The 26,060-nt window shown below is 33.1% G+C and overlaps 1 protein-coding gene across 4 annotated transcripts in view; it reads left to right on the top strand.

Annotated features, from left to right (window-relative positions):
- Actn (alpha actinin) overlaps positions 1-19,954 on the top strand; it is a 76,616-nt gene extending 56,662 nt beyond the window's left edge. For all 4 annotated transcript variants that reach the window (XM_017612172.1, XM_017612175.1, XM_017612174.1 and 1 more), the window contains exons 9-10: positions 17,350-18,484; positions 18,859-19,954. In XM_017612172.1, the coding sequence (XP_017467661.1) occupies positions 17,350-18,484; positions 18,859-19,017 (1,294 nt within the window). In that variant the 3' untranslated portion in view covers positions 19,018-19,954. The remainder of the gene's footprint in view (positions 1-17,349; positions 18,485-18,858) is intronic.
- The last annotated feature ends 6,106 nt before the right edge of the window (positions 19,955-26,060 follow it).

Consider the following 26,060-nt stretch of genomic DNA (forward strand, 5'->3'; position numbering starts at 1 on the left):
CCCGATACCGATTCGATAAATGAAATACCTAAACGTTAAATATTCTAAAAATAGAATTATTAACAAAAACCAACAAAACCAACAACCACATGATCAAGTGTAAATATCAGCGGAATAGCTGCGCTTGATTGTAGTTGGCTTGACAAATGAAAAAGTGCTAGCGTATTCGATGGGATGGTTGGTCTCCATTCCTTTCCCCTTGGTGTATAACTGCTCCGAGTGCGTATGCACTAGCATCAGTCTTGATAATAAAAAGTGGGCCGCCCTGCGCCTGCGGCGGGCATTGCTTTGCAAACGCTCCCAATTTCATGATTTATTTTTATACCCGAGCGCACTTGTACACCAGGGTATTATAACTTTGTTCACATAACGGTTGTTTGTAACAGTCTAAAGGAATCGAAATAGATATAGACAAATGTATACATAAATGCTCAGAATGAAAAGAAAATTTGATTAAGCAAAGACTGTCTGTCCGTCCGCCCGTCTGTGCGCACGATATCTCGGTAACCGGTTCACCAATTATAACCACTTTTCACACATAACGGCAAATTTCAGAATTACCGAAACTTCGACATTTCGGTAATTCACTCAAATTTAATACTTATAACACCCTCTTAAAAATAAATAAGATTATTATGCAATTTCGGAAAATGGTCGTGGTACGGCCAATTTATGACTACACAACTTTATCTCATTTAGTCTAACAAAACATACTATCGAAGATGTTTGAAATAGGGCGTAACCACCCTATATGGCCCTTATAATGAGTTGCAATCGATCTTCGACTGTGGTCGAAAGTGCTGATCGAACGAATTTTCATTTGGTATTATGACGCTCATTCGATGAAGAATAGCGCTATTGTGAATTTCGCTCGTTTAGGTTGTTCACAATAGTATATTTTTCACCGCTGAGAAGCTTTGTTTACAAATCGAGCAAACTAAACAGTGTACTTATACATATTTATGTAAATTTGTGCAAATTAAAATGAAATAAAAAAGAAAGCGAGTTTATAAAAACTTGGTAAAAATTAGTATAACGGAGTTCTGTTTCGACAATTCGTCAGACGATGAGAGCTTAGTAAACTGGCCAGGAGTAGAAAATGTTTAAGTGTAGTCTTTCGAATATATTTTGACTTATAATATATTTAGGAAATTTGTCTACAGATTTTTTAAAAACTGTCCAACTGTCTAAAAAGGCTGACCGCTACACAAAACCTGCTGCAGCAATGCTATCGAGCCAAATCTATTTAAAATATTTTAAAACTATCAACAGCTCTACGATTTTGTTCTTTCTGGGAAATCAGCCTTTCGAGATTGTGTTTAGTATTCACGACGTTATACCTGCATGATATTAATAAAAACAGTTTAAAATTATTCGCAATTTTCCAACACTTCGCTACAGCATCGAGCGTTAAATTCTGTTCGACAGAAAATTCGATAGCAACTTATAGTAAGGGCCTATAATGGTAGTTTTTGGAAAGGTTAAAAAAATATACGTAGTACGTCCGCTGGGTATTTAATGTTCCGCTTAGCCCGAACTTAGACTTCTTTTCTTGTTTTTGGTAACATCGGTCAATGGCTTTGCAGTCTCAGCATAATGATTAAAGAATCTCAAATGAAATCTCACAAGTTGTTTTGTTTTTAATTTCACTCCCTTCTCTCGGAAAAAAAGACACTAAAACGTTCTTCTTGCATTTATTTCAATCAATGGAGTTCCAGAAACAAGTAAAATAAAAAATAAATCAAGTATTTGAACAATTTTAGCCATAAAACGTTTATTTAAGCGAAAAGTACCGAAGTTTTTAAATAGAATGTTCATATATTAGAGGCAATGAAAGTTCGCATCAAATATAGCATATCTGTGAAGTTTCAAGAGTGTGCCACCAAATTCAAAAAATGGCAGCATGCAGAATATCTTTCGCAGCTATTTTGTAATTTTTGAAATTTAACGAGTTTTTCATTTTAAAGCAGGGATCACACGATTATTACATTTTGGCAGTTATTAAGCTGAACTCAAGTTTCTAACAACACCACTCTGTGGTTGCCAAAATTTACAAATCTGTACAAATGTACAAATCGTGTGATCCCTGCTTAAAAGTTTAAGATACTTCAAAATGTCAATATTAAATGGTAAAAATGTTCTTTCCATAACGACCGAATGTTAAGTAATAAAACTAGTGTGCCACCAAATGAAAAAAATGGCATACATCCATTGTCCAGAGATTAATTAAAAAAAACGTAAATTTTTCAAAAAACTTTAATTTTCTTCGCGCTCTTATTTGATCGTGAGGCAATAGAAACAAATTATTTGATCCTTATAAAAAAGTACATAAAATCAGTTTTCCAAAAGTCATAAGTAAATTAAAATCGAATAATAAATGGCTTAGTAATGCTTTATTTAGTGATAGTGATTTATTTTGCTAGAAATGTTTTCGTTTTGTTGGTTTTTTATATACGTTGCTGCTAGTATCTCTTTGAAGAGACTAACAGTAGTTGGAGAGCATACTAATGCTGCTCAATATTTAGAATTTCCTGGTGAAATCGTTTACCTTGTTTATCGCTCATATGGCCTAAATTTTATGGAAATATATTCAAATGAGCATGCAGATGGTGCAATTTAATGGACATATTGCATGCCATGGCATGGTAGGCAGGCATCATGTCACTCACTATGTTTTCATAATGTTCCCTGTTTTTGTTTTCAAGAAAAGAAGAAAACATTTCCATGCTTTTTTTTCTAAAGACGTCCTTTGTTGTAAAAAATTGCCGTTCCTAATCAGTTCCCGTATTTGTGGACCGACAAAAATACCAGCTAAAAATAAAATTATAGTTAAAAAACTAAAACCTCCCTATTATAATTGCCATTCGTACTGTCATCAGGTATGTAACTTGAGAATAGAAATCGCTGCATCTTTTAGGCGCATCAATATTACATAGTTACATCCCGAGCTAATAAAAGGAAGGTAATATAATTTAATTTTGTTTTAAATCATGTCGCGTAGGTTATTCGTGGAAAAATTTGTTCAAGATATTTGAATGTTGGACCATTTTTGTCAAGTGTTTTCACAAATTGTTTTATTAAACCCAGTTTAATATGCAGAGGTGGTAAAATAGTGTCCATTAGATTAACTAGAGGAATATTTATACTATTATTTTTACCAACTACAAATGACGTACGTAGGACCCAATATTTTTGAACGTAGTGTAGGCTAAGTTGCACTCGATTGTCCCATTCACAAAAATAGTATGGATATTTTGTGCTACCACCCTGCATGCCATTAAAAATTGTTAGTACTTTGAAATCTGCTACAATTAGCCACTTGTGAATTTTGTAATCTATGACATTTAATATTTCAGCCATCCAGTCATAAGATTCTTTGATATCAGTAGCGTAAGCCAATGGGACTGATGGAAACAAGCCACTGTTGTGTAAATGCACTGCCTTCGAACCTTAAAAACAAAAGAAGATTAGAATATGCAATAATGTAATAAACGTTTTAATTTTACTTTTTGTTGAACCAACAATGAATAGACGCCAATCATATGTGACATGGTTATATCCAAATTTGTCAAGCAATGCATTTCTATCATTTCAATAAACCAAATTACTATTTTTAGTGCTTTCACTGAATAGTGATCCAAAAGCACCAGTTTTATCAGTTCTACGAAATGTAATCTTGACATTTTCTTGCGAAAATTTCCATTGTTTCATTCTTGAACCTAAAAGTTATTTGGACAATTCTAAATCGCGTACACGATCTTTAAATTCTGCTTGTGAAAGTAAATGTTGTTCATTTATTTCACCCAAAGGTGGAATATATTCTGATACTGGATCAGAAGGGGATATAGATGATTCAAAGTGGCACTACAAAGCAAATCTATACTAATATGTATATATTTTGACAGCCGTTTTTTTCTGTTCGCAAATCTCGAGAACGGCTCTACCGATTTTTTTGAAATTTTGGACACCTACTGCTGAAAAATATTTAGATATATAAAGGGGTGTGGCACCTCCCATACAAACCGAGTTTTTCAAACTGCATCTCTGGAAGTATTCATGGTAGAGTACAGCAACTTGGTATGGGGGAAATCAATAGCATACCGATGGAGAAAAATTGGAGCTATTGGAAAAAAGGGCGTGGCACCTCCCATACAAACCGAATTTTTCATACTTCATGAAATGAATCGCATACTCATAGAGAAAAATGGGGGTTACTTGTCATGTACAATTTTAGAGATGTGAAAAAGTGCTCTCACTTAATTGTATATTTTCTTTTATATAGCAGGCGGATCTAAAATTTCTTTCTACAGTAGTGAAGCACATTAAATTTACTATCTTCTGCATAAACAATATTTTCCAAACGGATTAGGAGCTAAATATTGATTCATCGACAATTTTGCATAATAATAAAAATAATAATAATAAAAAAAGTTACTTTCGGTAAAAATATCAACATGCAACAACCTGTTAACTTTTGGATTCTTGCACGTCAAAGCATGATTCTTCATTAATACAATAAGGCCCTGCTTATCTAAATTGAATAATAAACGTAAAAGTTATGAGCACTTAAGTAGAGATACATACAAAAAGTTTCTATACAAATTTATGATTTGCATATTATGGAGTACACACCTTTTACTACAATTTTGAATCGCTATATCTCATAAATTGTAGTCCTTAGGAAGAAAAATGTTATAACAGTTTTTATAGATAATTGTATGATCTACACTATCGTCTCACCTATTTTTAGACAAACCTTAGCGTTTTGTTAAAAAATTAAAAAAATCAATTTATGTGACCTTTTAACCCTGAATAACTTTTTTTGCAGACGTGGGATCGATGGGGACTTTTGACATTTCATTCATAATAGCGTTCGCAACATTCGTTCCGATTTTCAGCTTTAATCAGCGAATTATTGTAAGCTTACCCCCATTTTTTGAGCTGACTTGACTGGACTATTGATTTGTAGCGCCATCTTGCGGTTCTTTAAATAAGAATTAAATATAAAAAATTAATTCTTCGTATCAAAAAACCCCCAAATACAAAAATGCATTACAAAAAATTTCATTCGTAACACTTTAGTAAATTTTAATCTGCATATTAACTTAGCATCAATTAAAGATGCCTTCTTTTAAAATTGCGCAGGCTCGAAATTGACTTTAGAGCTATGGTCTGGAGGAATTTTATGAAGAATCCGAATGTGCTAGGAACGATGGCGAAAAAAATTGATTGGCACTAGAATGAATAAAAAAATAAACAAAACGAAAACATTTCTGGCAAAAACGGAAAACACATTTCGAGTGTATTTTACACTGTATTTTGAAAGAAAGAGAAAGTTATATACGATTTCAGTACTTGTGTAAGGGAGTAAGCTATATACCAAAAAACAAACGAAAAACTGACGAAAAACAAACTAGGTTGTTAAAAACAGTCCGGCCAACTTGTATTTCGTTAGGTTTTTTTGACGGATGGCTGCATTTCGTTCGTTTTTCTTACACAGCTGTTTGCATTTTGCCAGACGAGACGCATAAACAAAATGGAAATACAATTAAATTAAATACGTTATTGTCTTTAATTTAATTAAATTTTTTAATGTAACAAAACTGTTTTACGCAAATTTTAATTTCGTTTATTTGAATTTCGGTAAGGATATGTCAAAACTCAGCTGTTTTTCACACATAATTTGTTTCTCTCTAACGCATTGCCGAATCGTTTCTGTAATTTGACTTTCGTCAGTTTTTTTGTTTGTATTTCAAAAGAAAAATACAGAAAAAAAGTAGTAGTATCATACGGGCATAACGGACACTTAATTAATGATCGTTAAATCAGTAATTAATGTTTCCTCTCATCATCACTCGCTTTTTTCGTTCAGTTTGAAATCAGTAAAATAAAAAGAAGTATTTATATCATTTTGCGCCGCACTGCCCCAACAGTCACAATGGCTGAGTGAGCAGAGCACTGACGTGCCATTGAGAGATCCGAGTTCGATCCTCGGCGACGTTTTTTTTTCTTTTTTTATTTCGAAAGACAAAAGTCTTTATATTTCGGCAACTATCTTGAAAGCTCTTCTTTATTTCGAATGACTAACTAAAAGATCTGCTAACGAGGAGGATAGCGTTATTTTATTTGTCGTTTAGCAATAGGTTTTCTGAAAACTAAACGAAATTAAAAAAAATATTTTTTTAAACAACAAAAACTAAAAATGTGAGAAAACTAAGTAAAATAAGAAAAAAGATTAATCAATAAAGTTTCTAAACATTAAATAAAATAAAAAAATTTTTATTTTTTAAGCAATAAAACGAAAAAATTAAAAGAAAAAATTGTATAAAAAGAAAAAAAATCCGTTACCGAGGATCGAACTCGGATCTCTCGAATGGCACAAAGTGCTCTGCTCACTGGGCCATTGCCACTCTTACAGCAACGTTATCGAAATTGAAATTTATTAGAAACAACAAATTTTATTTAAAGTGGCGTTTTTATTTTTTTTTCTCTGATGCCAGGATTTATTTTAAAGGACTTTCAAAGATATGACTAATTTCAAAAATTATTTAAAAAACTCAATGCAATGTAGAATAAAAATATGGGTACCAAATGCAAGAGGAAAGTTTTTTAGAATTAAAAAAAAAAATAAAATTTTTTGGTTCACAAGGGCGAGTAGGTAATTTTTTAAGCTGATAAAGTTAGAAGGACGAAATTCGAGGATGTTATCGAGTTTATATAAGTCCTTAACTTATAATTTTTTCAAAAACAAATATTGCGAAATTTCAAGAATAAAATTTTAAAAGGTCATTTTCAACGCTTACCAGTTCTTCTGCACCAAAAACTTGAATCTGTTTAAACTCTACAGGATTTCCTCTTTAATTTGATACCCATACTTCTTCTCTAAGCAAATTTTTCTGAATTTGTTAATTGATTTTTGAATTACTGGCGTCAGAGTGAAGAATTAAAAACGCAATTTTACTATATTTAGTCCATGGTTTCGCGAATATATTGATATTTGTGTTTACAATTTACTATCGCGCGGCGTTACAAGTATAATGAGCTAGACTTTTATAAAAAAATATTAATAAATAAATAAATAAATAAACAAGTAAGAAAGTCTAAGTTCGGGCGGAGCCGAACCTTAAATACCTGGCGCAAGTATTAAATATATGATTTTCAGCTTTCCGAAGGCTACCGACAAATGGCAAGCCGGGGTGTATCAATTTTGATTAAATTAGCGTCCTTAAATTTCGAAATATTGAAGATTAAGCTTTTCTGAAATTTACCGTTATGTGAAAAGCGGCCTCAATTTTAGTCCTATTTCAATAATTTTCAACGTTTTGCTTTTATGTGGCAAGCACAATGACCATACCGAGTTTGGTACAAATTGGTAGAACGGTTACCGAGATACATATATGTGATCATAAGTGGGCGGTGCCACGCCCATATTCCAAAATTTTATCATAAACGTATTTCTTGGTAAAGAATTGTTGCAAGCATCAATTTTGAATAAATTAGCTTTAATATTTACTGATTTATCGAAGATTTCGTATTTATCCAAATTACCGTTATATGGGATGTGGGCGTGGTTATTGTCCGATTTTAAAAATTTTCGGCCATTTGGTATGCTGTACCAAGGCTAACAACTGTGTCAAGTTTGGAAGAAATTGGTGGGTGATGTAACCATAAGTGGGCGTGGCTACTCCCATTTTCCAAAAATTAGTCTTATTTTTCGTCTAAAAATTATTGTAAATGACAATTTTGAGTGAATCATCTTCAGTAGTTACTAAAATATCGCAGTTTTCGTATTTCTGAAAATTACCGTTATATGGGAGGTAGGCGTGGTTATAGTCCGATTTTGCCCATTTTCAATACCATCCGTCCTACGCCCGAAATAAGTGCACGTACCAAGTTTCGTTAAGATATCTCAATTTTTACTCGAGTTATCGTGTGCACAGACGGACGGACGGACAGACAGTCACCGCTTAATAGATTTCTCTTTTCATTCTGATCATTTATGTATACATTAGTCTATATCAGTGGTGCACGGCGTTGGCAGAGCTCCCAATACAAGCGCAATATTTTTGTATCTGTATGTGTGTACTCAGCAAAACAGCTCGCACATGAGATGCTTACGTCATGAAGTACAAACGCAAACTGACCGGCTGCTAGCGGCGCATAAGTTCGGTAGCTGCGCACACACGACTTGTATGTGAAAGTCGAGTAGCTCCCGGAGACTCCCGTGTGCACCACTGGTCTATATCTATCTCGATTCGTTTTGCCTGTTACAAACAACCGTTATGTGAACAAAGTTATAATACCCTTATGCACAAGTGTGCTCGGGTATAAAAAGAATCGCATGGCAAGCATCGCGCGAGCACCACGGCTGCTCCGCTGTAAAGTGTAAATATGCGTTACTGGCCAAAACGCTTAAAAATATTAGAATGATAACTAAAAAACGGAATTGATTAAATTAAATGTAAATTTTTAAGTTTACGTTAACAAGTATGCACAATTATGCAGTCTACGTGAATTATCTCGTGAAAACAAGTGCATGCCAAATTTGTCTAATGATGTCTGATGTGAAGCCGTACTGCTTTTTTTGTCGAAAAACAACAGGGAGATTGCAAACAGTGTCATCAATACTTTGAACAAAAGTGCATATGTATGTATATTCTTTCAATTCGCAAGAAGAATAATTAAGTTTAAATGACGTTGTCTCATATTGTTATTCTAAGGCACTCCGCATATTACGCGCCCAATTAAAGATAGTATCGATAGTTTTATTTTTGGAAAAACATCGATTGTTTTCGGGCGATAGTCGATAGTTTCAATAGTGCCGGTGCATTGAAATTTTGTGATCTTTACTTAAATAAGTGACGCTGTGAATTGAACTAAGGAAAATATTTAGAATTTCACGCGTAAGATGTAATATTTATACTTATATATTTGCAATAATTATATTTACATATGTACATATGTATATATTACTGTCGTCCCTAAATTGGAGCGCTAAGCGTTGCGTTTTCCATTGTTACGGTTGCCAGACGTACTGATTTTATCAGTACAGTACTGATTTTTCAGCTCTTGTACTGATTTTTTTAATTTTTTCAACCAGCTAATGTCCTGATTTTTCAAAATTTGTACTGATTTGCACTGAATTTTCAATTCAAACAAAATACTTTAGGAATTTCTTTACATTACGTAACTGTACTGTGAAAAGTAAGAAGAAAATAATTTAATTATAGTTGACATGTTTTAGATAATATTTGATATGCCCAAGAAATTAATACAACAAAAATATCAATCGTTTTATGGGATATCGCCGGGTCGTTACGTACCAGTTGCGATAATATGATGAAGGTAAAATTATTTAAAAAGAAGGCTGACTTTTTTTGTCGAGTGTTGCTAGTTATTTCGAAAATAACTTTCAGTTTAATAATAACAACAAAACAAAAACAGTTTGAAAAAAGATGCAATTTTGTTTTTCTGTTTCAATACCACACTCAAACGAAGCAACGGGGAGTACAAAGTTTGCTTGCTGGTGCAAAGAGAGAAACCAGTTTCTAATAAAAATTTTTTAAAGTGAACTAGATATTAAAAGTAATTGGAAATGAAATGTATAGAATTCTTTAAACACTGCAGATGGAAGTGATCTCATTATTGCTATTCAAAAATGTCATAAATATAAAATAATTTATTGACTTCCGTGTACACTCATGTTGAAATGAATAACACTTTTATTTTTTTGTGAACTATATTTTATTAATATACCAAAGTATTGTTAAAAACAACTACTCTGGGGTTTTAAAGTATTATCTGATACTTATAAGTATGTATACATTCACAATTTTGCTTTGAATAAAAATGTACTGAAAAGTACTGATTTTTTTTAGCATGAAAATGTCTAACGTACGCGGCGTAATTTTTGACGTTTTCCCATTTCCTCTCGTTTTTATTCTCGTTTCCTCTTTCACTTTTTTGTCCTTTCTCTTTCTTTCCGATTTTTGACAGTTGTTTGGCGCTTGACGCGCCAATTTAGGGACGGCAGTTACACACATTTTGTTCGGAGTTGAAGTTTCCCTACATATACAACACGATAGTATATGATACTATCGAAAATATTGATAGTATTTTTCAAACTATCGAATCTCGTCACTATCGATAGTTTTGCAGCTCTAATGTACACATGTATGTATGTATAACGTCGTTTAAAGTACAAAACAGCGTACCGTCGTTTTGCAAAACCGCGTAACTGACATTTTTTGCCAACAATTGGATTTTCTAACACAAGCTCTTGGCTCAATCCTTATCCATTCGTCCTAAAATATACTAGCCAGAAATGCGATTGCTTTATAAAAAAGAGAACCATTTTGAAATATGAGTGTTTTTACTCTCTAGAAAATAATTTATGTAACCTCATGTGGTGTATTGTAATTGTATTTTTAAAAATTTTATTTTTATATAAACTTATTTTTAATTTAACGTATTTTAAATTTCAAAGAAGAAAAAATTCTGAAGTAATCAAAAATTTTCTTTTTGATTTACATAAATTGAAAAAGAACTTAATTCAATAATTTCAAAAATAACAAAGTACAAAAATGAACAAAGTACAATAGTAAATAGTATTAACACTACACCTCACATACGCGGTTTTTCATAGCTAAGTATAGTTGACAGCCCTGACAGGGACTTAGCAGAACCAATAGGTCTCCACAATTGTCGACAAATACATTTCGGCATTTAAGGGAATTTCGTCTCTTTAGCCTACATCAAATTTCTTTAGGCCGATGATTCTCCCCCCCGGACGAATGTTGGACTTTTAACTATCAGTGCTACAAGTTTGCACTTTTTTTCTTTACTAATTAAAGCTGACCGTATGTTTGATACTGAACACGAATATAAAATAACCAACGACTCCTGGCAGGATCGCCAATTGTGGTGTATTTAATTATAAAATTGTATTTTTAAAATTGTTATTTTTATATAAACTTATTTTTAATTTAACGTATTTTAAATTTCACAGAAAAAAAAATTCTGAAGTAATCAAAAATTTTCTTTTTGATTTACATAAATTGAAAAAGAACTTAATTCAATAATTTCAAAAATAACAAAGTACAAAAATGAACAAAGTACAATAGTAAATAGTATTAACACTACAATTCACATACGCGGTTTTTCATAGCTAAGTATAGTTGACAGCCCTGACAGGGACTTAGCAGAACCAATAGGTCTCCACAATTGTCGACAAATACATTTCGGCATTTAAGGGAATTTCGTCTCTTTAGCCTACATCAAATTTCTTTAGGCCGATGATTCTCACCCATTTTGTCTTGTTGTCGCCAGCGAATGAAGAAAAAAAATTTCTTCAAATTTAAAAAGTAAACATTTCATTACTAAAAATAGTTTTTCTTACAAAACCTTGAGCTGGACCGGTTTGAAAATACCTCTAAAAATGGAGTTTTTTATGAATCAAAATAGTTTCTTAAAGGTTTTTTTGAACAAAATCCCCTCAGATGAAAAAACAGTTTAAGCTTAAGAAATGTACATAAAAATATTAAAAAATTGTATCAACGGAATTATAATAATGAGATTTTTTATGCTGTTTTTTAACTTTTTTCAAAGATTTGTGTTAGAAAAACTTGAATAACTGCTCCAAAACTTTACCGATATAGACTTATGAGGTATCACTGGAAAGGTATTTTCTCACCCTTTTTATTTTTTAGGCAAAAAAATTATTCACGTCCCAATATTTCCTTTATCAAATACCAACACATCTTAATTCAACATGGAATGACATTCGTTTATCTTAGTTTCCTCTTTCATACTTTGAATGAGCTTATTCGCTAAGAAATTAAAAGGGTGAGAAAATACCTTACCTAATAAGTCTAAATTGGTAAGGTTTTGGCTGAGTTATTCAAGTTTTTCTTAAGCCAGTCTTTGAAAAAAGTTCAAAAACAGCACCAAAAATCTCATTATCATAATTCCGTAGAATTTTTTTTAAATATTTTTATGCAAACTTTTTAAGTTTAAACTGTTTAGTCATATGAGGTATTTTTTTTTTCAAAAAATATTTAAAGAAACTGTTTTTATTAATAAAAACTCAATTTTCAAATCGGTCCAGCTCACGTAAATCTCAATATTTTTGCGATATATTTTGGTGGGAGTCTTATAATATAATAGATTTTAGAATTCCAGTGGAAAAACAGTACGGATTTTTTTGTATGGGGAGTGATGCAGTCTAATATACATATGTACATACATGATGAAATTAATATGAGCACGAGTGGTTATTTTTACTTTTTTAGTATATCTTTTTTAAGTTTTCATTTAAATACAATTCATTTAAATTACTGCATTGTCTAAGATAGCGATTCCCAAAGTGGTGCAGGTGACCACGGGAGACTCGACGGGGGTCTAAGTTGGTGTGAAAAAAATATGGGGGAAAATTAATCTTATGGTTGCTTGGTAGCCTCTATATTTAAAAGTTTTTTGAGTGGTGTAAAGTGACGCACTTCTGCACTTACCGTCACTTTGTGTCTTCATACGTGTGGACGCCGTAAAAGCCACCTGCAGACTAAAAAGAAACGGATGTTGATATAACTCTCAGTGGGACGAGGCGGAACTTGCTGGCAGCAGAGATTTGAGCATTTGTGTATATTCAATGCACAGGATAGTACGCCACCATTACCTTTGTTGAAGAGATTCTAGTTCCCTGAGGCTGAATACTGGTTTAATTCCAGCACTGAGCCAGGACTCACACATTACTGATGTCTCCAAAACTGACTCTGGGTCAGGATCTGGGGTCTTTTTCGAAGTTAATCGTAATAAGCTTAACTTTTCTCTTGGCGAATATACTTCGGTCTTTCAGGCTGAGGTAAATGCAATCCTCAAAGCCATGGACTACGTGGTGAAAAAGGGCAAGATGGAGGAGGGCAAGGAGTTTACGTGTCTGTAGGGACAGCCAAGCTGCACTTAAGGCATTGGCCAGCCCTCTAACTAAGTACTTTCAGACTGGTTCGGAAATGCAAGTCTCTATTAAATTATGTTGGTAAACATAAGGAGCCTGCTTTACTCTGGGTGCGAGGTCACTCTGGAGACGTAGACCAGGTATTCCTCGATCCGCAACCAGCTATAGCACTCCCCACCTCGGCCATCGAAGCCACCATCAGAAACTGGGTGAATACTTCGCTCAGCAATGACTGCGAGGCATCGAGGAGATGCAGGTAGGCAAAACTGATGCTGCCTTCAATCTCAAAAGGTCTATTTAGTTTTTTTGCTCTCACTGCATACAACTTGTTGGACTGCTGAGTGTTCACTTCGCGTGGCACAAACACCTGACTGCGATAGGCGTAAATGACTACTCCATTTGCCCATCCTGCCTTGAAGGCGATGAGACGGTGGAACACTTTTTGTGCTTCTTGCTTACTTAGTGGTTTGTCATCGATTTTTCTAGATTCGGTCTTTTCTCTATTGTCGGTTTCTGAATTTAAAGTTTGGCGAAAAAAGCTTTTCGGGTTTGTGTTTCAAGTTTTGTGCTTTAAAAATGTGAGTGATAAATATTTTTCGCATCACTTTAAAACTCGGAGCGATAAAAATAAAAATGTTGCCTGATTACTAATTAAAATTAATTACTAATAAAAATTTTTACAAGCGAAAATCTTTTGTCAGCTCACCCTGCATAGTCAGCAATATAACCAAGGAATGAAACCGATTCAAAATAACGTTCCGGTGTCGGGTTTGGTTTCGTTATTCAAAATTTGTTTCGGTTTCGTTCCGGTTTCGATTTTGGAATAAAAAAATTAAAACAAGTTTGACAAAAAAAATTATTTATTGAATAAATATGTACCTTCCAAGGTTTGTTTTTGGCGAAATTAAACTTTGTGATTAATTTTAATTTATATAAACACCTTTGAATCAATTATACAAACTAATAATTATGTTCCACCACATTTGCTTAGATCTGAATGCAGAAATTTGTTTATTATACTATGTACGTCTCCATTGAGAGATTTATCTTTTAAGAGTTAATAAATCCAGTTAGTTGCTAAATCACAACCGTCTCCATTGCCACAACGAGATATTTTTGACGTTCACATTTTTAAATATTTGACGTTTGCTTGTGTATGTGTTTATAAATATAAATATGATTTTATTGAAATACAGACCGATAAAAGGAAGGTACCAGAGCGGAATTTCATTATGTGAATTCTTAATATTATTGGCTTCGTATTCGTGGTAAATATGTATAATATATGTGGGAATCAACGCACGGACCACTCGTAGCGGAAATAAGTACTGACGCACTAACGTACGGCCGTACTTAAAAACGCAACCCTGACCTACGACGATACTCCACACTGCCAAACGAACCGAAGTACGAAACGAAGAAGTACCCAACGCACATCGTACGCTGATCCATGTAATTAAACGTTTTAATATTCAATAAATATATGCATACCCGGCATTAACCGCTAATATATGTAAAAGAGTGCTTTATTCCGAGAGTAACAAGGGGTGCCCTACATACATATGAAGGGTTTAGAATCAAAAGAATCTAAGTAGATCTGGAATTTTTTTTTGAGATAATTAAGGTTAAAGTTGATTACTTATTGTCAATTCTGTGTAAATGCATCTGAAATGATTCTTGCCTAAATGAATGCAGGCTAATTAACTGATTCAAAGAATGATAACTCTTTGTCACCAAATAAACACTATATTTAACTATACAAATATGGGTATAACTTATATTTTCAAAAAATTTCACTTAGACCCTTCTGATTCTAACCCCTTCATATAGTTTGGAAAATGTAACTTATGGTACCATATTCCGAATCATTTTCCCGAATTTAAGAAATATTATCAAAATGGGAAAGAACATTTGCGGAAAGAAAAATTTTTAAAGAGCTGTTGGGGAAATAAACTCTCTTTTCAAAATCAAATCGTGGGTCCTTGGCATATCATGAAAACCTAGTTAGCAAATATGACTGCCAATTTATTTCTTGAGCCGAATTGAGTTCTAGAGGATGTTTGGTGCAATGTTATCGAAGCAGACCCATTACGGAATTTTATAAATTTTATGTCGCAGCGCGTAAAGGATTTATAGAAAGCGGAGAAGACTCTGCATGATATTATCATAAAACATTTTTTTTGAATTTTCAGTTTTTAAAATAACATCTTAATTTATTACAAACAAAGTTATGTAAATATTAATAATTTTCCTTCAAAACTGACCAAAATATAAAAACGCCTAAAAATACGGAAATACATGCTTTTTTAATAGGCTAGATTTCAACGTCCGCAACTGTATATTGAAAATACAAATGTCAGTTGACTTATGGCATGTGAATTTGTGGTTGCCACACCCAACAAATTGTATTTATTGATCAATTATTGATCATTGAAGATTTAGCGAAGATTTAACTTAAATCTACTGCCTTTCGAGATTTAATTTTAATGGTAAATCTTAAAAGATTTAACGTTAAATCTCCTCAAAGGGCTAAATCCGCATTAAATCTAATAATGGAGACATAATATTATATTATTTATTATATAATGAGGGTTGTTGCTGAAAGGTATTTGATATACATACATATAAGTAAGTGTGATTTTCACAGACATTTTGTTGATATTATTCAAAATCACAATAGGGGTATTCTCTGAGTCTTGCAAAGCCCTTGCACGGTGCACGGATTGCACGGTTTGCAAAGCTGTCCCATACGAAAACCGGTTTTAACCGTGCAATCCGTGCAATCTGTGCACCATGCAAGGGCTTTGCAAGACTCAGAGAATACCCCTAATGTCTTAAACGTTGAGGAAAGAAAATCAAAAATTACAGTTCACTGATGATATTAACACTAAAATATAATTAATCGATTATCGATTCACAGCAGCAAAGTCATCACCAGATTCACTTAAATGTTTACTTTTTGCTGTAAAATTGAAGATGTATGAAAACTAAAATATAATTTGGGGGATTCCCTTAAACTCTAAAATCTTAAACTGTGTAAAACTCGTAAGTTTACGAGGCTCTTACGGGAACGCCCCCCTTTTGCAAATGAATAAATAGGTGCGTAAAGTGACTGGCTGAAAAGGGTTTCGTGAATACAATTTTGTTTCGTAGTATTTTTCATAACAGTCCGTCAGCTCGAACGGAAGCTTAAATATAATTAGAAATGCGAGAATTTGTAGAAAACCCATGTAAATACAGTTAGTGGATGAAATGTATTAATTTTATTCACCTATTATTTTTCCATTTGTTTTCGATATTTTATCATACATTTTAGTATAAAATCTTCGGTCCCTCGGCAACACTGAAGTTTACGAGGTCGTTTGCGCATCAAATTTGCCTCGTAAATTTACGAGGGTCTCGTAAATAGAGCTCCATACAAATTTTGAAATTTGTGAAATTTACGAGATTTTCGAGGTTTACAAGGCTTATACGAGTTTAAGGGAATACCCCTATTTTCATTATCGTCAAATATTTACTAAATAATTAAAAAAAAACCCTTCATTTATGTACGATTTACAACTATACATGTGAAAATTAAAATCAAAATAACTTCTTCCAAATAACCGATGCCAGATCGGAGATTTAATTTACTAGGCATCTTTTTAGTAGCTTTTTGTGAAAAGTTACTTTGCCATACTTATTTACTACTTAACAAGAATTTTAGCAAAATATTGCTGATTTTGGTTAAATAAATTATTTATTTCAAGGAAATTGGTATTTATTATTTTTATAAATTTCTGGAAACCGATTGAAACCTGTGCCTGAAACGGTTTCGGTATCGTTCCTTTTCAGTTCAAGATAACGGTTACGGTTTCGGTTTCGGTTTCGGTTTCATTCCTTGAATAAAACCAAATGGCTTTATTTCCATTGTCAGCCAGAATTAGGGCCATATCGAATTTATGGTTTTATTTCCAATCAAAGAAGAAAATATAGCCAGTATGGCTTTATTACGTATGGTGTTATTGCACACGATACAGAAAAAATATCAGAAAGTGTATCCACTTGACAAGCATTTTCTGCACTATTCTGGGCATATATACGTTATGGTTGCACATTTAAGTGGACAGACGTATCCGTCAATTAACCAAAAATAGAATAAGCTGAAACGTCCCAGTTTTAGGCATAATTCTTTTCATTTTCGTTCACCTTTATGTTTATTGTGCTGGCTGGGAATATTCTACCTTATCCTGAGTTTCACCTGAAAAAAAATCACCCGAGAATTTGTCATCCGCCCATAGTAAAACCATGGAAACCAAAAGTGAAAAGTGAACCGGTTCGGGGAAACTGAAACTCATGATAAGGCTAATTATGATTTGGAAAATGTAACTCTTTAACACTTTTCTTTTATCTTCCAGTACTCTCGAATATCACGATTGTATATCGGTTAATGCTCGCTGTCAACGTATCTGTGATCAATGGGATCGCTTGGGTGCGCTCACGCAGCGTCGTCGAACAGCCTTAGATGAGGCTGAACGTATCTTGGAGAAAATCGATATACTGCACCTGGAGTTCGCTAAAAGAGCTGCTCCGTTCAACAACTGGTTAGATGGCACACGTGAAGATTTAGTTGATATGTTTATTGTACATACAATGGAGGAAATACAAGGTCTCATTCAAGCGCATGATCAGTTTAAGGCCACATTGGGAGAAGCTGATAAGGAGTTCAACTTGATTGTCAACTTAGTACGTGAAGTGGAATCAATTGTTAAGCAACACCAAGTCCCTGGAGGCTTGGAAAATCCGTACACAACACTCACTGCCAATGATATGACAAGAAAGTGGAGTGACGTTCGTCAATTGGTACCACAACGTGACCAAACGCTTGCAAATGAGCTACGTAAACAACAAAATAATGAAATGTTGCGTAGGCAGTTCGCTGAAAAGGCAAACATTGTAGGACCATGGATTGAGCGACAGATGGATGCTGTTACTTCAATCGGAATGGGCCTACAAGGCTCGCTCGAAGATCAATTGCATCGCCTTAAGGAGTACGAACAGGCAGTATATGCCTACAAACCCAACATTGAAGAGTTAGAGAAGATTCACCAGGCCGTGCAAGAATCTATGATATTCGAAAATCGTTACACGAATTACACAATGGAAACATTGCGCGTTGGCTGGGAACAACTGTTGACTTCTATTAATCGTAATATCAATGAAGTCGAAAATCAAATTCTTACACGTGACTCTAAGGGAATAAGTCAAGAGCAATTAAATGAGTTCCGGTCCAGTTTCAATCACTTCGATAAGAACCGTACCGGACGACTAACTCCTGAAGAATTTAAGTCATGCCTTGTCTCTTTGGGTTATTCTATCGGAAAAGACAGACAAGGAGAAATGGATTTCCAAAGAATTTTAGCTGTCGTCGACCCCAACTCAACTGGTTATGTGCATTTCGATGCCTTCCTTGATTTTATGACTCGAGAAAGCACCGATACTGATACCGCCGAACAAGTGATTGATTCGTTCAGAATTCTCGCAGCCGATAAGGTAAGATACAAGTCATATGTAGCTCATACATAGTACATATCGTCTTTTAAATTACGAAACTGCGTATAAAAATAATGCAAAACCGCGTATGTGAGGTTGTCCAACTTTTACAGTAGAGAGTAAAAACTGTGTTATTTCAAAACGGTTCTCTCTTTTATAAAGCAAACTTATTTCTGGCTGGTATGTATTATAAATCGATATTTTGATATGAATGCATAAGGCTTGATGGCAGGAGTTGAGAAAATCTCATTTTTGGAACAAATGTCAGTTACGCGGTTTTTTAGAATGACGATACTTGGTTTTGTACTTTAAACGACGATATGCATGCATAAGCATCTATGATATCAATAAATATTGGTTTTTCTGTTACTTAGCCATATATATTGCCTGATGAGCTCAGACGTGAACTCCCTCCAGATCAAGCAGAATATTGCATACAGAGAATGCCACCATACAAAGGACCCAACGGAGTGCCTGGAGCTCTTGATTACATGTCCTTCAGTACTGCTCTATATGGCGAAACTGACTTGTAAGAAAGAGAAATGCCAATAATAACGGAAACATCGAATAAAATGAATAGTTCACTAAAGGAATGCATTCAATTTGTATTGATACCATTTGAAAAACTACGGTGCCATCAAAACAAGAGTGATTTTGCAGTGTGTTTCGAATATTTAAATTTATAAAATTTCGATACATTTCCGGAGCATAAAAATTCTGATATACATATCTATATATTCTATTGTTACTAACAACCATCAAGCGGTTTACATATATAAAATCATAAATGTGAACATTTGTTGCGCATATCGGAGTACATATCAAAATATCTAGGGTAATGAGGGCACAATATAAGTACTTATGTAACTCAGCAAAATCAAATGTGTATGCTCGTACACACGCCCAGAACTGCTTGCCATTGCCATCCTGTATTTTGAAATCTTGAAATTTTTAATCGTGATCATATTCTCTGAATATAATTATTTGACCGAATAAATATATAAAAGGTTGGACTGTAAACAAATGGTCAATACGATTTAAGTGGACGATTGAAAGGAACATAGAATAAAGAAAGATAAATCAATAAGAATGTTAGTTCTATAGGCGGCCAGAAAACAGCTATTTGATTTACTAATACATTTCTGGGGCGAATATTATATATTTATTTTTTATCTTTTGTTATGTTAATTTAATATTTATTTCGAGATTATTTATAATGATTTCATAACTCTTTATTTAATTTCTAATTACGTTTTATATAATTATTATATAAACTAGTATATGTTACAATGATTGAAAAATGAGAAAAGAGGGCATTATATAATAATTTGTAAGGATTCTAGAATGTTCAGATGATATCAAAATGAAGTACACTTATAACACCTATTAAAGTCAAAAAATATACTTTTGTATATTAAAACAATCCATACATTTCTGAGCTTAAAATAATCACATTTAACATACAATTATGAATTATGTTCATTTTTTTGGTTGTTTTTGTTTTGAATATGAAACTAGATGGACCTGGAATTCTATTACATTTTAAACAACCAGAAATTCTCGATTGTTAATGGGAGAAAAGATAAAGGACATTTATTTATACGCACTTATGTAAACTTTTTTGGTGTGAATTAAGGTGATTGACTCGGCTTTTCTAAACCGGTTTCCACCGATTTTTTTGGACAACTATAGACGGGTTTTTTGGAATCTTGATGTTTCGATTATAGCGGCATTCGTGATCGAGTGATTACTAGATTTGAATCGAAAGACACTCGCTATCGACTGCCGTAATCTCAAAATCAAATTTCGATTCAAGTTACGTTCGATACCGAATGCCGCGATTCGGTTCCGGTTTTTTCATTTCACACAAATCTTGACCTCCCAATAAAAGTTTTGAGTTTTTCGAAGTTTTCAAGGCTTTTTCCAGTTTAAGGGAAACCCCTAAATAGTTTTAAATTATAACCTAGGTAATTTGGGATGAACAGTACATCATATTTGATACCAATAAATTAATGTTTGGCGCTTAAATGTTTTCTACGTGTTTGGCCGAGCTTCTCCAATTCGGGTTCTGCTTCTTGATATTGTGACACAAATGAATCTACACTTTTATTCCATCTATGAAGAAAATGTTTTATGGCAGAAGTACACTCAGAGATTTGCCATTGTCTGCCGAGGGGCGACCGCTGTTTAAAAAAAATTATTTGATGTTGCTGGGACCAGAACTTGAATCATGAACCTCCCGAGTGGCAGTAGGCACCTCTAAGCACTCGGCTACGGCGGCAAGAGCACTACTCAAATCCGAATAGTCTGGAAAAATGCAATAAGTATGAAAAAAAGTTAAAATAAGACCAAATAGTCAGAAAAAATGCAATAAGTATGAAAAAAAAGTTAAAATAAGACCAACGTAAATTGTTCACTTTTGATCTAAAAAAATTTGAAGTTATTTTGCTTTGCTCTTTTCTAAATAAAAGCTATCTTTACTGTTAATAGTTTTATTATAATTTTTGGTCATGAACTCGTACCAACAGCATTTTAACTGTATGAAAACTATGGGAAACTCGAAAACCGCTTTTGCAACAAATGCGAATAATCGAACGCCCTAGTGTGAATGATACTATAGTCTGGTACGAAGACGGTGAATACTATTTGGCAAAGGGTGAAGGTTTCGGATTGCTGGGGAGAAGAAATTCAAATTCTAAAATTAGTAAAATTTCTTTGAAAACAATACAAACGATATCAGCTTAATAACTACAATTTAGATGCCACTTCTTTTTTTTTAATATACAAAACCCATATTTGCCGATTCGACAACGCCTATTTCAATTTGATGTGCATTCCTTCCAATGTAAAATAAATTGGAGTATTTATGCGTTTTATTAAATGCTATAGTTTTTATTATGTTAGTTGATTCTTTCAGTTTTTGTTCACACTTTTTAACCTATAGATGAAATAACAAATAAACTCTGTTTTCGGACTGCTGCTGCTTGAGATCACTGAATAAAGTTACTAAAATCACTATTGGCGCTTTAGCAAATAAATAGAAAAGTAGTATAATTTATGTTGAAATAAAAACAGATAGAGCTTAGGTTTAAATTAATTTCTTTATTTATTTCCAATTTTGTATCGAACCCGAACCTGCTGGAAGCCAACAAATAACAGCAAACATCTCTGCACGTTTAGCTATAGACAGACATACAATTGGGGCCTTCATCTAAAGTGATAAACTGCTGAGAAACTTGATAAATTTATCATTTTGATAAATGAACTGTCAAAGTTTGTATGGAAATCTATTTAACCCATGGTGGAATTATACAAGGAGTTGGACATTGAAAGCGTTCTCGCTCTAATACGCCATCTTGGCTCCCTTAGCAAAATCAGTGTTTCCCCCTTGAAAAAATACCTGAAATACCAATGAAATACATAATTTCCTAACAAATATTTTCCTTAACAGTACTGAACAAAGCTTTGACATTTGCTTTATTCCTATTCATTGACAATTGCAAATAATAATAAAAATGTGTAAAATTCAGGGACCGTAAATAACAGTTACTTTTTTGCAACAGCTAAACTTGTCAAGATATTTTTAAGTCGAAAATAAAAGTCCTTTCCTAATAATAAACAAACCGCTTATCCAAATTAAACAAGTTTGGTATCAACTGAAGGAGGACTAAAATAGCTTTACAACAGAAATATCTAAACGAGGTAAGCCAGTAGAAAGCCAGCTATTGAAAAACATTTAAATAAAAAATGTTTTTTTAATTACCATAGAACAAACCTTGGGTCATTATAAAAAAAAAACATAGATAGAAGTGGTAGCCTTCGATCGTTATTTCTGTTTAAAAGCTATTTAAGTTCTCTTTTATTTGGTACCGAATTTGTTTAATTTGGATAAGCGGTTTGTTTACTATCCGGAAAGACTTTTATTTCGAACTTAAAAAATATCTCGCTAATTTTAACCGTTGGAAAAAAATAACTGCTATTTACGGTCCCGGGTAAAATTTCTAATTGACTTTGGCTCTTTAAACGTTGACGTGACGAATTTTCTAGCTTCTTTGTAAAGGATATATCTCAGCTACAGTTTTAACTGAACGTAGCAAAGAAATAAATGAATAAAAAACCCAATTATAATGTATAACCGACATTGTTCATTTCATAGAATTAGATTGTTTGGGCTTGGATGTACAAAAGATGCAAGCTGTGCAATATGTGAGCTCCAATTACTCAGTGAGGTCATTTTAGCCAAGTTTTACCAAGACTTACGTCCGCGTTAGTGCATTCGTGGGCAATGTGAGCGGCCTGTGTATGTCCTTATACATGCATATGCATGTATGTGCAACTTTTTTCCACGACAGGAAAAGGGAGAGTTTAGGTGGAGCTGCTCCGACTTTTCGATTAAAGGGTTTACTAAAGTCAGCAGGCTCACAGTTCCCATGGCCGCATGAGTTCAAGGCTGATGTTATTGTCTATTTCCTATCACTTAACGAAAAATATACGTCGAATTTTTCGCTGAGATCTCCCGTTTACGTGAGATCCGTTTGGAACAATGGGAGATTATTCAACTTTTTGCTAAACGTATGGCGCTTTAGGCCGGGTCTGAAGGACATTCCACAGTCGTGTGTTCTCGTATTCAAAGAAATATTCGAATTGAAATCGCTATTGCATAGCAGTATTGCGAATATATACATATTTAATTTACAATCAAATGGAGCATACAATCATACCAGAAGCTGAGAGACGATATGTGTAATTATTAAATATTTGATATGTACTATAGTTTATACTATAAATCGATTTTAGGTAAAACACCATCATAAGTTTGACTGAAGTCTGTTGTATATTTTTTACTTACTTGTTAATTAAAAAAAGCGTACTTTATTTAGTACCTTGCAACATAAAGGCTTTCTTTTATTCCCTGCTTCTTTCTATACTTCTAAAATATAACTTTTAGCTAAGCGAGTGTCAAACTGGCCTGTCACAATGTACAACACCATGTACAATTCCACCATGGCCATTCATAAAGCTGATGCCAGAAAAACGATTGCTTCGCTTTGCGTGACAGATTCGCTTTGATAGATAAGGTGATATGTATGAAAATGCACAAAGCATTCCACAAATATCGTTCCAGCTGCAATATGGTCAACTCCCATCTTTTTGCGCGCGTTGTCCATCAGCTGGTTTAATATTTATTTTGTTTCGTCTAAATTCGAGTTTTCATGCAGAAACGTAAAATTTAATTACATTTCTGGTATTTTTAAAACTAAACATACAAATTTAACAGCAATTTTCGCAAGTAAAAAAGCAGTACAAAATTGTTTTCTTGGCGTTCATTGTGGCGTACCTTTTGCCTCTGGCGCTTTGCTGGCATAGTTATAAATGTCACGCAAAGCCACAAACTTTTAACTGGTTCAGCTTAACTATACTTAACTAAAATGTTCAACTTGGATCACATTTCTAACAATCGGTGTATTTACCATAAAAAATTTAAACAATAACTTGGTTGAAGAAACCATTGTACTTTTGGATCAGTGATAACCAGGGAACGGATTTTTAGGACCTAAAACCCTATAAAAAAGCAAAATCAAATAACGAAATAGGCTAGAAAAGGCAAAATAAATAGCAAAAAAGGCAAAAGAAGACACTAAAAAAAGACAAAAATCGAAAAATAATCAAAATATACATTTATTTTCCCCCCTATTACACTGTACAGCACTAGGCTGGGTATTGGACCAAACCAACTTTATTTAAGAGATTGAGTCATAAGTAAAAAAAGTAAGTTCTCCGTTTTTCGAAGTTAGCCTCCGAAATCGAGATATGGGCCTTCGAAGTTCGAAATTGGACCTTTGGTAAAAAATTATTTTTAATTATTGCACGTAAAAACCAAAAAAAGTAAAAATACAGACGTGGTCCGCCTTTTTCTCTTATTTTATGGTATACAACTTTTTTTGTGAAAACTTATATTACAGGTGCTATAAGAGGTCAAAGATCTTCTAAGAGGTATAAGATCTTCGAAAAATTAAAAACTTAATATTTCAGAAAAATTTGAACTGATTTTCGTATCGTTGTAAAGGTTATTTAACCCCCTTTCTTGTGATATGCATATTTGTATACTTCGTATATAAAAATCTGAGAAAAAATGCATTTAAATGAAAATATACCTTTTTTTGAATAAAGAAATATTTTAAACAAAAAACCGATTTTTAAAAAATTGGTATCGTTGTAAAGGCGATTAAACCCCCTTTCGTTTAATATGCATATTTGTATACTTCGTATATAAAAATTGGAGAAAAAACACTTACAAGGAAAAAATACATATTTTTTCTTATAAAAAAAAATTTACAAAAAATTACTAATTAGTAATACAATTGAATACCGTATTTAAATAAAACAAATAATTTAGTGTTTTAAGCGTTAATGCGTTCTTGTTCACCCACATCCCTGTTAAAAATAAAGCAAAAGTATATGTAGCAGAAGTCTAAGGCATATAAAAATATAAAAACACCATGGTTTTTGATTTTTTACATAACAGGTTATATATAAAAATTAAAGATAATTTTCTGTTTTATTTAAATAAAGTATTCAATTGTATTACTAATTAGTAATTTTTTTGTTTAAAATATTTTTTATAAGAAAAAATTGGTATTTTTTCCTTTTAAGTGTTTTTCTCAAATTTTTATATACGAAGTACCAGAAGAAAGGGGGTTTAATCGCCTTTACAACGATCCCAATTTATTAAAAATCGGTTAGTAATTTTTTTGCTTAAAATATTTTTTTTTTTATAGAAAAAAGGTATTTTTTCATTTAAGTGTGTTTTTTTTTAATTTTTATATACGAAGTATATGAATATGCATATCGAAAGAAAGGGGGTTTAGTCAACTTTACAACGATATACATTTTTTAAAAATCAGTTCAAAATTTTTTGAAATACAAAGAATTACATTTTTCGAAGACCTGAACTTTGATCCCTTATAGCAACTGTAATATAAGTTTGTCCAAAAAAAGTTATATACCATTTAAATAAGAGCAAAAGGAGGACAACGTCTATATTTTTAGGTTTTTAGTTTGTTATATGCAATAATTAAATATAATTTTTTACCAAAGGTCCTATTTCGAACTTCGAAGGCCCATATCTCGATTTCGGAGGCTAACTTCGAAAAACGGAGAAATTACTTTTTAACCTATGACTCAATCTCTTAAAAAAAAATGGTTTGGGCCAATACCCAGAAAAAAAGTTGATTTTGCTGTAGTGTTATGAATTTTCATACGATAGACGATAAACGCTTGCAAGCGTATCGTATGAAATCAGTTCTCGTATTATCGTGTTCATACGCCCGACAGATGTATTGTTGTGACTGCCTGTGGTTTTTGATCACTATTTATTGCGAACCAGCACAAATCAGCTACGCTTACTATCGGATTTCATACGACAACCTCAATTCGTAATAGAGAATAACAGAATGCAAGCGTTTATCGTGCGTCATACGAAACCGTAATAGGGGGGTTAGAAATTTTTATTTTACAAGTAAAAAGAGAAAAACTATGAAATACATAGGCACCTATTGCGAGTGTCGACTGGCAG

Source organism: Rhagoletis zephyria, unplaced genomic scaffold, assembly GCF_001687245.7.
Source record: "Rhagoletis zephyria isolate East Lansing unplaced genomic scaffold, Rhagoletis_zephyria_1.1 Rzeph_scaffold_00507, whole genome shotgun sequence".
Lineage (NCBI taxonomy): Eukaryota > Metazoa > Arthropoda > Insecta > Diptera > Tephritidae > Rhagoletis > Rhagoletis zephyria.